At 37.6% G+C, this 14,908-nt stretch overlaps 1 protein-coding gene across 1 annotated transcript; it reads left to right on the top strand.

Moving 5' to 3' along the window:
• The first annotated feature begins 1,743 nt into the window (after positions 1-1,743).
• On the top strand, positions 1,744-14,770 carry LOC149020917 (protein tesmin/TSO1-like CXC 5). Its single transcript, XM_089149148.1, has 8 exons — positions 1,744-2,403; positions 3,793-3,900; positions 6,089-6,266; positions 11,564-11,923; positions 12,262-12,362; positions 12,441-12,535; positions 13,233-13,658; positions 14,204-14,770. Exons 1-8 carry the CDS (start codon positions 2,090-2,092, stop codon positions 14,413-14,415), a joined length of 1,794 nt encoding a protein of 597 aa, XP_089005274.1. The 5' UTR covers positions 1,744-2,089; the 3' UTR covers positions 14,416-14,770.
• Positions 14,771-14,908: the final 138 nt, after the last annotated feature.

Raw genomic sequence — 14,908 nt, 5'->3', positions numbered from 1 at the left:
CTGTAGAAAAACTATATTAGATAATAAATAGAGGAAGAAGAAAGAAATGTACAAAAATATAAATTTTATTGGACGATCTAGATTTAATTTAACAAATCTAACGGTAAATAATTAAAGTGGTTCAGTTAACATATTCACATGTCCATCCAACTACACTTTAGCCAATATTATATGGAATTATGGAACCTTTTATTTGATTTTTAGGTTACTTGAATCCTTGTGCGTTTAGATTTAAATAAATAAGAGTTTTTTTTTTTTGGCGGATATCTTTAGTGGATCACAAACTAATTTTTGATCCCTTTAGTGCAATATACAAATTTTAAACATCAAGGGATTAACAATGCCCTTTAAATTAATGCATTTTGTTATTATATATATATTTAATCATATAATTAATGCTTACTTATCATTTATTTATTTTTAAAATTATATATTAATACAATGTATTAAATACTTGAAGGGTACTTTAGTCATTTCACGTTTGAAATTTGAATATACTTAATGCAACTTACAGTGTTAGTCTCTTTGGGACCTATATGTAATATATTGCATTAAAATAACTCAACATTAGTTTATGATCTAAAAAAATCCACACGTTAAAAAGAAAAAAAAAAAAAATCTAATAATACTAAATTGACATTTGAATTTACATGGTCGAAAATCTAAAAGGGCTCAACCTTATAGTAGATGTCACGTGTTCATTTTGTCTAACCTTTTAGACTTGAGTACGGTTGATAAATAATTAATGAAAACGTACATCAATGGTAGGTAGCTGCCTCTTTTTCCCCGCTCTACCTCGTTGGCTCCATGGATATTTATTATTTTTGGGTTAAGTAGCTCCCTGGTAATTTATAATGGTATACATAATTACATATCAGAATGTGGTTTTAATGGCATTGGCCTACACCGAGATTGATATTTTGTTTTTGTCAAAGAGATTGATATTTGATACGTGGTCAGCTAATGTTGAAATGGTCGAAGTTAATTGATTTAGTGTCAATTAAATCAAATCAAAGTTCTTTGGAAGATATCATACGACACGATACGTTACCAAATTTCAATTCGATCACCTCACAAGTCAGAGAGTCTGGATCGTCTCTCTCAATGAGGAGCACTCTGTGCTCCCTCGACGGCTTTTGACCACGAATTATAAGAATGCCCACAAGGTTAATGTGATAGTTTATTTTTGTAAAATATTTTATTATCTTTTATTAATGAACCCTATATAATTTGTGATTGTAATGTAAAAAGTAGGACCCACCACTATCGATTTTTCACAAATTTTTTTCCTTTTATTTTCTTTTTCCTTATCCAACTACACATAAGACCCACATATTTTGTTTCCACCCCACTTTTGCAAACAAACGAAGCCTAAAAGAGAGATGATACATATTGTGAAGTGAAGGCTCGAAGGGGTCACCATAAAGCAAAACCGCAAAAATATAATCTATGGAGACTTTTTCTTTAGCGCCAATTTTATTTTCTTTCTGATAATTGAAACTTACAAATCAGAGTACAAAATTCCTCCCGCACTTTCCACTCACACCACTTTTCTTTAATCTAGTGTCTAATAATGTGCCATTCATTTCTCTATGAATTTCAACCATTCGATTAATCCACAAAGCATCCACCGTTTGATGGGACCACTTCCCACATCCGACCGTCCAATATTTACAAATTCAATTTCAAAAGCTCGAGAGGGAGGAGACAAAGGCCATTAGCTTCTCCTCTCCCATTCCCTTCTTTCAATTTTTACTCTCGAAACGTGTTTTTGCTACAAAATCCTTCTTCTTTGCATCATATTTTGGTCGTTAATCCGTCCGTGCCGATAGAGATTGCTCGTACGTTGGTATTTTGTGACGATTTCAGGTCGACATTTGCCGGATTGCAGGGCACGAATGAGTAGCTCCGTCACGGCAGGGTTCCTTGTTCGTTGTAATCTATTGCTTACCGATATTCGAGCGCCGGTGAGATCCAAAAGTTTGAATATTTGAGGTATTTTTAGGGTTTTTGGATGATTGAAGAGTAATCTTTCGGATTGGATTCGCCGTGTTTGTTTGAATCTTCATACGTTTTGAATTACAAGCGGATGGAACAAGGTGATGGCGGGGATTTCCCGCTGAAAAAGATTCAATCGGTCGCAACAACGGCGACAGTGACGCCCATCTCTGAACTACCGAAGAAGCTCGCGAGGCAGCTGGATTTCACGACGTTTTCTAGTGCATCGGCTGGAGTAATCTCACCGGAACCTCAACAGCCGACAACAACACTCCCACTTTCAAATCCACCAGCCCCACTACCCCCGCAACTGCAGCCATCGCTGCAAAATAATAACCTTCTGACTTCGCTTTCGCATGCGCACCCGTCCGCGCCTCCTCCTCCTCGGCCTTCGTTGCCACTCGTGTAAGTTCATGCAATTTAATTATGTTTGTTAGTTTAGAAGTGAAATCTTTCAGGTCAGTGTAATTTAACCGGCGTATTATCTCGAGTTTTTTTTTTTTTTTTTCTTTTTCTTTTTCCCGCTTTGTTCCTATGCTTTTCATCTATGCAGGGTTTTTTCCATAGATCGAATTTAGTAATATACACTTACATACAACAACTTGCAAGTTAAATTTCACTCTCATACTAGTTGTAATCTTGTAGCTAGAGCAGTGACTGTATTCAGATGAACTAGCGGATTTGTAATTCTTATTTTTATTTTTGAAGCAAAAAGTTAGCATGCTGCTCCTTTTTGTTAAATTGCGATGTAAATTGGTTCACAAATAACCGTTTCTTGTTTGATTCAAAGTTTAAAATGCTTTATTGTGGCTCATAAACCATACACAGTTCATTTGTATTATTATCGTGATTAAATTTGACCCCCTCACCTTAGTTGAAATTCTTGATGGGAGTACTATCATTCATTTATGAACTTCGAGGATATAAATACTGCATTATTTTCCTCTTTTCTAGACAACCACTTTCTTCCATGGGATATTTTTTGCTTTCATTCGATGCAAAGCGAAGAACCTTATCAGGGCTTGACATGCCGCGAATCCTCTTGAAAGAGGAGGGGTGCCTTGGGGAACGTGGACACAGGTGGTGCATGGCTGTTGTCAGCTTGTGCCGTAAGGTATTGGGTTAAGTCCCGCAACGAGCACAACCCTCGTGTTTAGTTGCCACCGTTGAGTTTGGAACCCTGAACATACTGCCGGTGATAAGCCGGAGGAAGGTGAGGATGACATCAAGTCATCATGCCCCTCATGAGATGCCTTATATCATTGAATTAGTGATCCATATTGGTTGTGCATCCTACTTTGGAAATATTCATACCAAAGCAATTGGACTTGAGGAGTGAGGTACTTCCAAATAAATCTATTTTGGAGAACCTGAAGAATATCAACTTTTCCTGGAATACTCTCAATAGAAGTATGTAATAAAGTCTAGAATCTATTAAGAAACAATGAAGCATACTGAAAATTTTCATTGCTTTCAAGCATTAAGAAGTACAACTATTTTCTGTAAATGTTCTCTTTTTGTAGGATATTATAGACCTTGGTTTATGCAAGGCATGATGACTGGTGATTTTTCTTTCCATTTGAATGTTTTTCCCCTTATGTCATCACTCTTTTATATATCAACCTGTTTTTTATTTGGAAAATTTGACTTATTTGGTCAGTGTAATTGATGTATTGACCTTGGGAATGTGATGTTAACAACCTTCTCTAAACACCGATCTGCACAAGATGAAAATTCTCAATCTTGAAATATTCTTTTAATGTCTACCACTAACTCTTGCATGTCTTTTTTTAGGAAGCCGGAGTCTCCAAGATCACGACCGCGACCTAATATTGAGGCAAAAGATGGTACACCAAAGAAACAAAAACAATGCAATTGCAAACACTCTAGATGCTTGAAATTGTAAGTTAAATACTTTCTTGTGCCCATTTTTAATACATAAGAATAATACACAATAAAATAGAACTGAGTTTGCTTTAAAATTGGAGTTGGTGGAAATAATATGTAGCTTATTGTAAATAAAGTTTGAATTGTGAGGATAGTCATGATGTAGAGTTTTCATATGAGCATTGTTTATTCTCCCTTTGTCTTAGAGATCAATTTTGGAATGCACACACACTTCACATTTACCTATTTCCAATTGAAGCAAATATTTTTTAGGGCTAGTGAGGTGTCTAGTCCTTTGGCCTGACTATTTCCTCAGGCCCATACTAGCCCCTCAACTATAGGACAGGGTCATTCAAGAGATGAGTCACCTCAAGCAGGTAAAGGGATTTGAACATAGGTCTCTTGTTGATCAATTGATGTAATTAAAATTGCACTCATCTGATGAAATGGAATGTAAAATTTTGGATGCTCCATGTGAGGCATAAAGTAATTTATTAGCAACTGAGTTGTTTGTGTTATGATGGGGGATACACCAATATGTGAAATTTGGGTAAAACTGAGTAGCCTTATGGGCTTGTGTTAGTTATTGTTAATTGAGGTCAAACAGCTCTTTTCTCATCTTATCTTTAATTTTGTTATCTCTTTTTTCAGTGAAAACTTCCCAAGAGCTTTGTTAATCTGTGATATTTGAGAAAATACCAGTCTAACCTGTTGATCTAAGGTGCAAGTTTCAGGTTTTCTTTTTTTTCTTTCGTTTTTCCCCTCTCCCTTTTCTTTTGAATTCCTCAAGAGAGAAAACTTGTAGCGCTAAGGACAATGCAATAAACCATGTGTTTGTTAGAATCGAGGCAGGCTTTTGGGGTTAATTTGGATAAAAAATTCTTTCAAAATGATCATTCAAGTAGCCATGACACATTGAGAGGTCCATAGGCTCAAGAAGTGCAAAGATGATAACCAGAAGATATTGTGAAGACTAAGGAAAGACAATTTGGACTCAAGAATTTGTAGTGGTTCATCGACATGCCTTGCCTCTGTCTAATACCAAGATAAAACTTGACTTTCACTATCTCCAAATTGCTTATACAATCTTTTTGGGATCAAGTTGATAAAGAGTAACCGAAGTGATTGAAGGATACTCATAGCTAGTGGATTCCCAATGATATCAACAACCAATGACAAATCACTTAAGTGAAGAGAACAAATAAAGATCCTTACTCAAGGTATTTAATTATAGATTAATTTAGGGCTTGTTTGGTTACATGAGTTTGGAGATTTCAAATATCTAGAGACTTCAAATCTATGGAGTCATAATTTATAAAATTAACTGTTTGGTTAATTGAATATGTGGAATGAAATCTGTGGATTCATCTGTGATTTTTTTGAATGTGCAAATCTTTAGCGTTTTTATAGTAGGGATGAAATCTCTGGATTTCACGCCATACCCATAAATCTACAGATTCACGTTTTTAGTGTAAAAAAAATGAATCTCTAGATTTCATGAATCTAGAGACTTTCACAACCAAACGGGTATAAATCTCACATTCATGAATCCAGAGATTTCAAATCTCTGGATTCATGTAACCAAACAAGCCCTTAGGGCTTTTGGGTATGTCCTAACTTTCCATGGTGTGAAAATTACTCTGCGTAGGATGTTACAAGAGATATCAAAATGCATCTAGAGTTGTCTTCAGATATGTATGATGATTGATGAATGTATCCTTTGAAAGTTTTTAACCCATTGTAGATGGAACATATTCAACAAAATTAGGTCTTACATATAAGGCACTTAATCATCATTGAATTGTCACTTGTTGCCTTAACTATAAGATAAAAGGTCGAAAACCTTTGCCAACAATGAACTAATGAAGCCCTTATACAAAATCCATCCTGGATGTCAGGGATCACCATAAACAACCATATGAATATAATGCCTCAACAGCCTCATCTCCTGGCAGTTGGTATTCCTTATCATGAGATATCTCGAATGTTGCTTATTAATCAAGTTCATCTTCTGTTGACTGAAACCTACATAATTTCGTTGGCAATGCTGACTATATTAAAGATGTGGTTAAGTGTGATTGGTTTCTGCAACATGATTCATTCTGTTGTAGTGTTCAGTTAATGTATTGTTTTGCTTCTCTTTGCTTTTTTTTTTCCTTATGATTTTACAAACGTGAAATGAACTTTATCCATGCCTTGTTAGGTACTGTGAATGCTTTGCTTCAGGAATTTACTGTGATGGGTGCAACTGTGCAAACTGTTGTAATAATGTTGAGAATGAAGCTGCTAGGCAAGAGGCTGTTGAAGTTACTTTGGAGCGTAATCCTAATGCATTCCGGCCAAAGATTGCTAGCAGCCCACATGGAGCTAGAGATAATAGGGTATTTAGTTGGACTCCTTCAATATTTGATGCAACCTATCTTGCTTGATATGTTAATTGTTAATTTGCTTGTATGGTTTGTATAAAATGATTTATATCTTGGTATTGATGATTCAATTACAAGCTCTGGATTCATTATTCAGCCATTCCACCTCTATTCACTTCTCTTGGCTTGATATTTCACCACTCGTGCTGGCTGTTGTTTAATATAAACTGGAGGTGTTGCTTTCTTAGTGGCTTATAATGCAATGAAGGTTGGTTTCCATGTTCCAATCAGTTAGCTTATTTTTAAGTATCCACTGCCTTCCATTGTGTTTCTGTTCATTATCTTTTCCTCTTTTATAGCTTGCCTTCAGTTCTCATTCTTTCTCTGATATTTGAAATCTTTTTGGTTCATCAGCAAATTTCAGAAGTAATAATTTTTATTTGAGGGAAATTATCTGTCAGCTTTTCAATATTCTTTTAGTTTTCCTGATGCATGGAAATCTATATATTGCTGTACATATTCTTGGTTTAGAGATGCAACTGTTTCGGCCACAAGTCCCAACCAAGATGGTGCAACTAGGGGCTGGATGAGCCCCTTTGAGGGCAATTTGGTCATATTGCCCTCATAATTAGTTAATTATTTTTATTTCAGAATTTATACTTTAAATTTTGGAGTCCAAATCAGTTTTTACTTCCTTGTTTGAGTCAGTCAAGTGAGTTCTAATGCCACTGGGAATCTATTTTAAATAAAGATTCCTTTGGATAATTAGGTCTTTTAGTACAAGTTAAATTCCTTAAATTGTGTTGTTGTTTTTACTTAAGTTTAAGGGGGATCATAGTCTATAAAGGAAACCCCAGTTGAGTAAATCTTTATTTCTCAGTTAAGAGTCTTTCTCTCTTTATGTAAGGCTGTAAATACTCTCGTTGTGAACTTTTACTGAATTGAATACAAGAATCTGAGATTTGAGAGCAAGGATTGTGGCCTCCTTGGGAGGGCCATGGTTGAGTATTTTGAGAGAATTCTTCAAGTCCAGCTTCTTCTTCCAATCTCCAGCATCAGTTCAGCAAGACCAACACTCCTACAAGTACAGCAGCCCCCATCCCCTTCCTCTTCCTCCTCTCTCACTTGCAGCCTTCGCCCATTCCTTCTCTTCCTTGTGCAGGCCCTAGAAATCCCTCCTCACCCATCACAGCCCTCTAAAATCCCTCCCCCACACCCTGCGACACCCTTAAACCCCTCCCCACCTTCCCTAACCCTTGCGGCACTCCCTCTCCCCCTTTCTTTTCTCTCTTGGCCCCTCTATGTGCCCTCCACTGACTGGCGGCAAGTCTGAAATAGGAGGGGGGAAAAGGGGAAGAGAAAGAAAGAAAAGACTGCCCAAGATCCATTCAAGAAACCCAAGAAACCATCCTATCTCGTGATCCATCCCTATTCATCATCCCTAAAACCTCCCCGAACCACTCCATATTAGTTTCGTTAAATCCTTTTCCTCCCAAGATCAATTCCCTTTATTCTCTATCAACCCTAGGATGACTTTTGGAACCTTTTTAAATAATCCCCTAGGAAATTGCTGAAACCCGAACATCTCACAAACACTACTCTAGCTCTTCCCACAGGATCCTTGTTACCTTAAATCATCCTGTTAGATTTTATTAACCTTTTAAACACCCCTAAACCTACCCATAGCAAATTATCCATTCCCTTCTGATTTGATAGTTACTTGTTGGTTCAACAGAGAAGATTTTGGGCTAACCCTAAATTCTAGGGAATTATTTCAAAAATCCTTAACCCTAGAATTGGGTTACATTTGCACCATTTCATACTTTTCATCCCAGGTATTTTGGTGAGAACATACAATTTTTACAAGCTATAGATTTCTCATTTGCATATAAACATCAAAGTGATCTAACATATGAAAGCCATCATCCCTGACAACCTGGTATTGCTTTTTGCATACACCAATTTTTCATTGCCTATTTATAGCCAAACCTTGAGGTGATGCCCCTCAGTTTTTTGTTACTGTTTCAGTGAACTATTTGGGGGAAATCACACATGGTAGTGCTGACATGGTTGGGTTTGGGTAGGTCAGGAAGATTTTAAAGAATCTGCAGATTATTCAATGTTACCTGGACAGGGCCGTGAGATTTCCCTTGCCCTGTTTAACATGCCAGACCCCATAAGAGATGAGGCAAACCTGATATTGAGCATGGCCACTGTGTTGACATCCCTAAAACACGGATATATTGTGTTCACTCTGTAGATTGTAAACACTATTATCGTTTGTGAATTTATGTATGTTTTTTTTTGTGTAAACATTGAATTTTAATATCTGACGCTTAATCTGCAGTTTCATCATAATAGATGTTTATTGTTTTCATGAAATAAATATCTTTTGTGTATAATGACTTAGTGAGTCTTTTTCTTGAGGTGGGTGGGAAGGGTCTAATGTTCGTAGGAATGGCACCATGGAAAACCTGTAATTATATTTGTACTTTCAGTTCATTGTGGTTTGTTCACCATCTTTTTTCTTCCTTTTTCCTTTTCTGTTATTATCAAGAAGTTTGGTGATCCTTTTTCTTTACGTCCTGAAGCATTGGGTACCTATATTTCTCTAATTTCTTGAATATTTAAAATTATCTGCTCATTGAATTTTGGCAAAAGTTCACAAGAGATATGGCCTTCTCTGAAATTACCTCTTCATGCATGATTCCTGTAGAAAATTATTAACTATGTAGAGAGCTTGTACCTATTTGTTTCATACTAAAAAGTATTCATCCAATGCCACCATCTCTTTTTCATACTTACGAAGAATGTTCCTGCATGAAAAAAGGAACATTTTCTTGAATCCATCCATTTGATATGATGATTGATTTATTTGTGAAATCTCAATCTTCATGCATCAAAATTAGCAGATGTGGAATCTTGGCCTCCCCAAATTTAAGGGTGGCCTTGGCATCCACCGTATTAGAGACCACAACATAGTTAGCTTTCTCAAGCTCCTGTGGAAAATTTTCCCTCGTCATGATTCTATCTGGGTAAATTGGGTCTATTGTTACCTCCTTAAGAAAGACTTTGGACCATTTCTCTTTCCTCTAACCCCTCCTAGGTCTGGAGGAAGCTCCTTTTATTGAGATCCCTCGTCTTTTTGCCTTGTCCACCAAAGTCCTTCATGAGCCTTCCACTTCCTTCTAGCTTGACCCCTTGCACTCTTCAGGGGTCCTCTTCCTCAAGTTAGGCCCTTGGTTTGTCTACTTCTCTGGGATCCCTAAAGATGCCCCGCTCTCCACCTTCCTTTCCTTGAATGCTTGTGACTTCCAATTATCCCCCCTGTTCTCTCCCCGTCCTCCCAAACCTTTCCCACCCCTTGCACTCTCCAGATGGAGTCTTCTCCACCTCCTGTCCTTGGCACTTGATCTTATACCCATATCTCTTAGTTCCTTGCTCCAAGCTCGTATCCCTAGACACCATCTGGAGAGCCCTAACCTCTTGTTTCCCCACCCATTCCTTCCATCGCCACATCCCTACCCCCTCCCCCTTTGCACCTTTGCAAGTCTGAACCTGAAACCATTCCCACTTATTCTTCTCTTGCACACCGCACCAACCGCATCTGTCTTCTTGTCTTTTACTCCATTTGTACTGCCGCAACCGACCTCAGTCTTTCGATCTGGAGTGCACTTGGATCATCTCTACTTTTGGAGGGTCTTTGATTGCTAACACCATCAACAAGCTAGTTTTCGGTGCTTGGATCTCTTAGTGCTGATTAAAGTAACCTTTGCAGATGCTTCTCCAAATCTCGATCTACTGACACAATTTGGAATGCCATTTGTAAGGACGTCGGTCTTGAGCTAACCTCTATTCACCCCAAGCCCCTTGTAGATTGCCCAAGGAGATGCATATTGTTGTTATGTGGGGATTAGGTTCTTCTATTTTGGCTCTGCTGTGTGGCTTTTAGCGGTGGTCTTCTCCCATCTCCCCCTTTCTCCCTTTTTGGGTTGTTTAATATATTTATTATTCATTAAAAAAAATTATGGTGTTATTGAGAATTTCACTCATGTTATACTCGGAATAGATTCCGGAAAGCTCAAAAATAGTTTAGTTTTGTAGTAGGTACTGTGCACTTGCATTCTGTTATTTGTTTCCCCTGGAATTTATCTATATATGTAGGATATAAAGGATGGCTTGTGCTTACTATTATCCATACCTTAGGAATTTCATATCAACCAAGAACCAAGCTTAACCTCTTTGGGTTCCTGATCAATCATTGATTTTAGATCTCGCTTTTATGGTTGGCTGGAGACTCTATTACTTGCAATCATACAATGGAGGGGCAAGGCCAACCACAAATGCTTAAAAGTATGTCTAGGTCCCAATGAGACCATGTCCTGATGCCTGATGCATATTTCCAGTTTCAGAAGACAATAAACAGAACATATGTCAAGATAATAGGAAAAAAAATCAAGGTCTTATTTCATAATAATAGGCTGTCCTTTTTAGTTATGAAATAATTTATAGCTTATAATTTCTTGATCTTTTACACCAAGGCTTATTGGGAATGCCAAATAACCATTCTATGCAAAATAGGCTTTTAACAACTCCTCAATACGTAAACATTACGTGTAAATAATTGCATGAAAACTTATAACGAAACCAGATAACAGATTTCAAGTTGCAAAAAAACATAGTGTGGCTCCAACAAGGATAGTTTTAGAAGAAGCCCATGGATAAGTGCATGCTTGGACCCCATATGGCATGTCCAATGGAGTTGAAAATGTTTGGGACAGGTACAACCCTCAAGGTTTCTAGCTCACATGTCAAGTGTCACCCAATGAGTTATTCATGTAGCAAAATAAAACAAAACAAGAATCAGGGATTATGAAATCGTGCATCTCCATGCATTGATGTGCCTGCCAATACATGGTGGGCGTATGATTGACTTGGAGGAACTTGATTCGTAATTAATCTGGACCATTCTCTAGCTGCTCTATGATCAAAATTGCCAAGTCACTTTCCATCGAGAAGAATTACGGGTATGGAGAACCTTCCAGATGTGCACATCTTTATTGACCTATTTTCCTTCCACCTATGAAGAATTTTTGCTAGAGCTTTATCTCAGTAAACTTTTTGTATTTTTTTTTTTAAATTTCTTCTAAAGGAAAATTAGGTTTGGATGAAGTATTTAATATTTCCAAAGGAAGGAAACATTTGAATTTCCAATCTTTTTCTTTTCTTACAAACCCCCCCCCCCCCCCCCCCCCCAAAAAAAAAAAATCCCAATGTGGCTAGTTTTCATGATTTCTATTAATGCAATATAGGAGGAAGCAGGGGAGGCCCCAATGGTGGCAAAACACAACAAGGGATGTCACTGTAAGAAATCAGGATGCCTCAAGAAGTATTGTGAATGTTTCCAAGCTAACATCCTCTGCTCAGAAAATTGCAAATGCCTGGACTGCAAGAACTTTGAAGGCAGTGAAGAGAGACGGTCTCTTTTTCATGGGGACCACGGTAATGCTATGGCCTACATCCAGCAGGCAGCAAATGCTGCCATTACTGGGGCTATAGGGTCCTCCGGTTATGGGTCCCCTCCAGCGTCGAAGAAGAGAAAAAACCAGGACCTCTACTTTGGTCCAAATGGCAAAGATCAACCTATTCACAGGCTTGCACCATTTCCACAGGTACTTTCAATGTTGTAATATTGAAAAGAGACACAATTTGATAGTTATGTTGTTTTAGGCATTGATTGTACTACTGCTACAGCACATTTTTTTCTAAATAGATGGGCCATAGCTTTGAATTCTGCATCAAGAATAGAGCTAATGTCTGTTTGCAAATGAATAGGCAAACTATATTCTCCTAACCATGAAATCTAAAAATATGCAAATTCTTTTTATTTACCAGTTAGTCACATTTTCTGTTGCATATCTTTCCACAACGCTGAATGGTTTTGAGTTCTGATGGTATGTTTGGAGCTCATGGGAGCATTTTTGAGTGTTATATTTCCTTTCTTTACCAGGGAAATAATCTTAAAGCTTCTGTACCTGCTTCTTCCTTCCCTTCTGTTGTTCCTCGAACTTCTAATCCTGCAGCAATGGGCTCTTCAAAATTTACTTACAGGTATTGTTCTTGTTTATATGTGTTGGTTTCCCTTTTCTTGTGCTCACTAATGCTAACTAGTATTAATTGTTCCTGAAGGTCTCTACTAGCAGATATTATCCAACCCCAGGATGTGAAGGAACTCTGTTCCCTTTTGGTGGTAGTTTCAGCAGAAGCTGCCGAAAAACTTGCAGGTATATGTTATTATATATGGGAGGAAAAAAAGGCCAGAAATGGATGCTTTCATTCACTATTCAGGTTCGGAGTTATCAATTGCCAGTAGATCTGCACACCTGCGTGTCCCTGTCCTTTTATATAACTCTACCTATGCTTTGGTTGACCAATTACATGTGGGATCTTCCCATGAAGGTGGAGATCTGCCGCACCTGTATCAATGTGGGCAGCTGACCCGGAGTCTATGTTTGAGTAGTCTTCCTGTAAATTTTAGGCCTTGCTTTTCCCATAATAATTACCAGTACTAATCCATGTTTTCCTTCTCTGGTTCTTACATATTTGTCAACCTGCTGACCGGTTCTACACTTCTACATTCTCACATACTATGTTGTTGTTACTTTTAATTTAAATGCGAAGGATCGGCTGATCCTGATCTAATTAGAATACACAGTATATTTGGGTTCTCTAATCCAAGTATCTTTTTTCTGCACATGGGGTCAGTTCATCCGAACCAATTCCGAGTTCCTGTAGGATCTGGGTCTTCGTCTGATATCAATCTTTAGATCCTAAGGGCATTGCTGAATTGCGTTAAACAGTAAAATAGGTTGAGAATTGTCTCTATGGTGCTCTGTTCATTAATTTATATGCTTGATCGTTCATTTCAAATGTCGTCTGAATTTTTGTTTTTTCTCTCCCTGAACCTTCACCACATTTCAGACAAAAGAGATGTAGCAGACGGGCAAGCAGATAGAGATGACCAGATGGAGAGTTCCTTAGCTTCTTCAACTCAACAAAAGGAGGATGGCCAGAAAGAACCTGTCATTGAGAAGGTGGTGGTCAATGACCGTTCAAGTGGGAATCAAGCTGATAAAATGGGGATGGAAGATTCTGCTTCAGATAGTGCAGATGCTCAGAATGGAAGGCCCATGTCCCCTGGGACACTTGCGCTTTTGTGTCATGAGCAAGATTCAATGTTCATGGCAGCTCCTTCCCCTAATGGGTCCATGTCCCATGGGCGTAAAGTATCCCCGCAATGGCCTAATGGGCAGGGCATGTCTGAGAAATATGCTGAACAAGAAAGGCTTGTATTGACTACATTTCGGGATTATCTTGTTAAGTTCACCGCTAGAGCAAAGATTAAAGGTATTGTTCTCTAGCTTATTATTTGCTTTCATATATTTCTTTCTTTTGAATCTTATTACATAGCTCTCAGTATTGGTTTGTGGACATCAAAAGCGTCTTGAATTTTTTGGAGTTTCTGATCTTACTTGGGTGTCCCTTGGAACCTTGATAATCAAGGGGCTACCAATTACAAAATACCAAATTAGTATCAGGAAAGGATCAGGTTTTTCATAATTGTTTTCATTTCTATATTTCGAATGCTAAATGCTAGTGAACATCCAGGGCTGATTTTGCTGACTGGTTTTCCTTAGAGGGAATGGTGTTCCAAATCCTTTTGACGAGCCTTAACTTCTAAGGGTATCTTTTGTTAGAAGGCATGGAAGCTCCACTCCATCCCTCCCAAGAACCTTCAACAAAGTTTGGCATAGAAAGTGAAAAGGAAATTTGATATCCGTATAATCTGATGATTGTGTTCCCTTTTGTTTGCAGATTTGTACTTGTATCCTACAACTATTTTCTTTGAGTTGTCTGATTATTTGTTTTTTCTATTTTCTTTCGCATTACAGAAACAAACTGTTCTTCGTTGGCCAGATCAACAGAAACTGGTAGTCAACATGAACCTGTTGCCAATGGTACTCTAAGGGCTCCTTTTCCAGTCAGTCCAGAAGTATCTAAGTCACCAGGTGCTGCAGCAGCACCGAGTAATGGTCAGCTTCCCAAGGCTGGTGGATCATTTGAGAATGGAGATACAAAACTAAAACTTGACAAAGAGATGTAAAAATTAAATGCTTAATTTGTGAGAATTAGAGATGGGGCCTACAGGGTTGGCCCAATGTGACATCATGTTGTCCTTGTAATACTTGGTCCAATCCGGCTGTGCCCTTAATTATATGAAGATGTTGTTCCCTTTGTTAGAACCGATCATGATTTGAAGAAGCAATCATGGTCTCATCATTTTTTTTGTTTGTCCTCATTAATTAATTAATATATTTTTGTAGTTCCCTTACCCCTATCTACATGTGCACGTGTGTGTGACACGGTGTAGAACTTTCAATTCCGGTTAGTTATTTGTACAAAATGCAATCCTTTCAATATGCTCGAGGTTTCCTGCTCTTTCCGGGTCCATCATATTTGTTACTTGTCTTAAAAATACAAGAAATGGTTTGCTTTATTTATATCGCTTTTTGAAAACTAGATTTCAATTCAAGAAAAAAATGAGTTAAAATAGATTTACTTAGATTTCCAATATATACTAAATATTTTATAATTTA

This window comes from Hakea prostrata, chromosome 3 (assembly GCF_041222555.1).
Source record: "Hakea prostrata isolate BN-2017 chromosome 3, UWA_Hpros_2, whole genome shotgun sequence".
NCBI classification, from domain to species: Eukaryota; Viridiplantae; Streptophyta; class Magnoliopsida; order Proteales; family Proteaceae; genus Hakea; species Hakea prostrata.
Note: the sequence above shows the minus strand (reverse complement) of the source record. Positions and strands in the feature narration are given on the sequence as shown.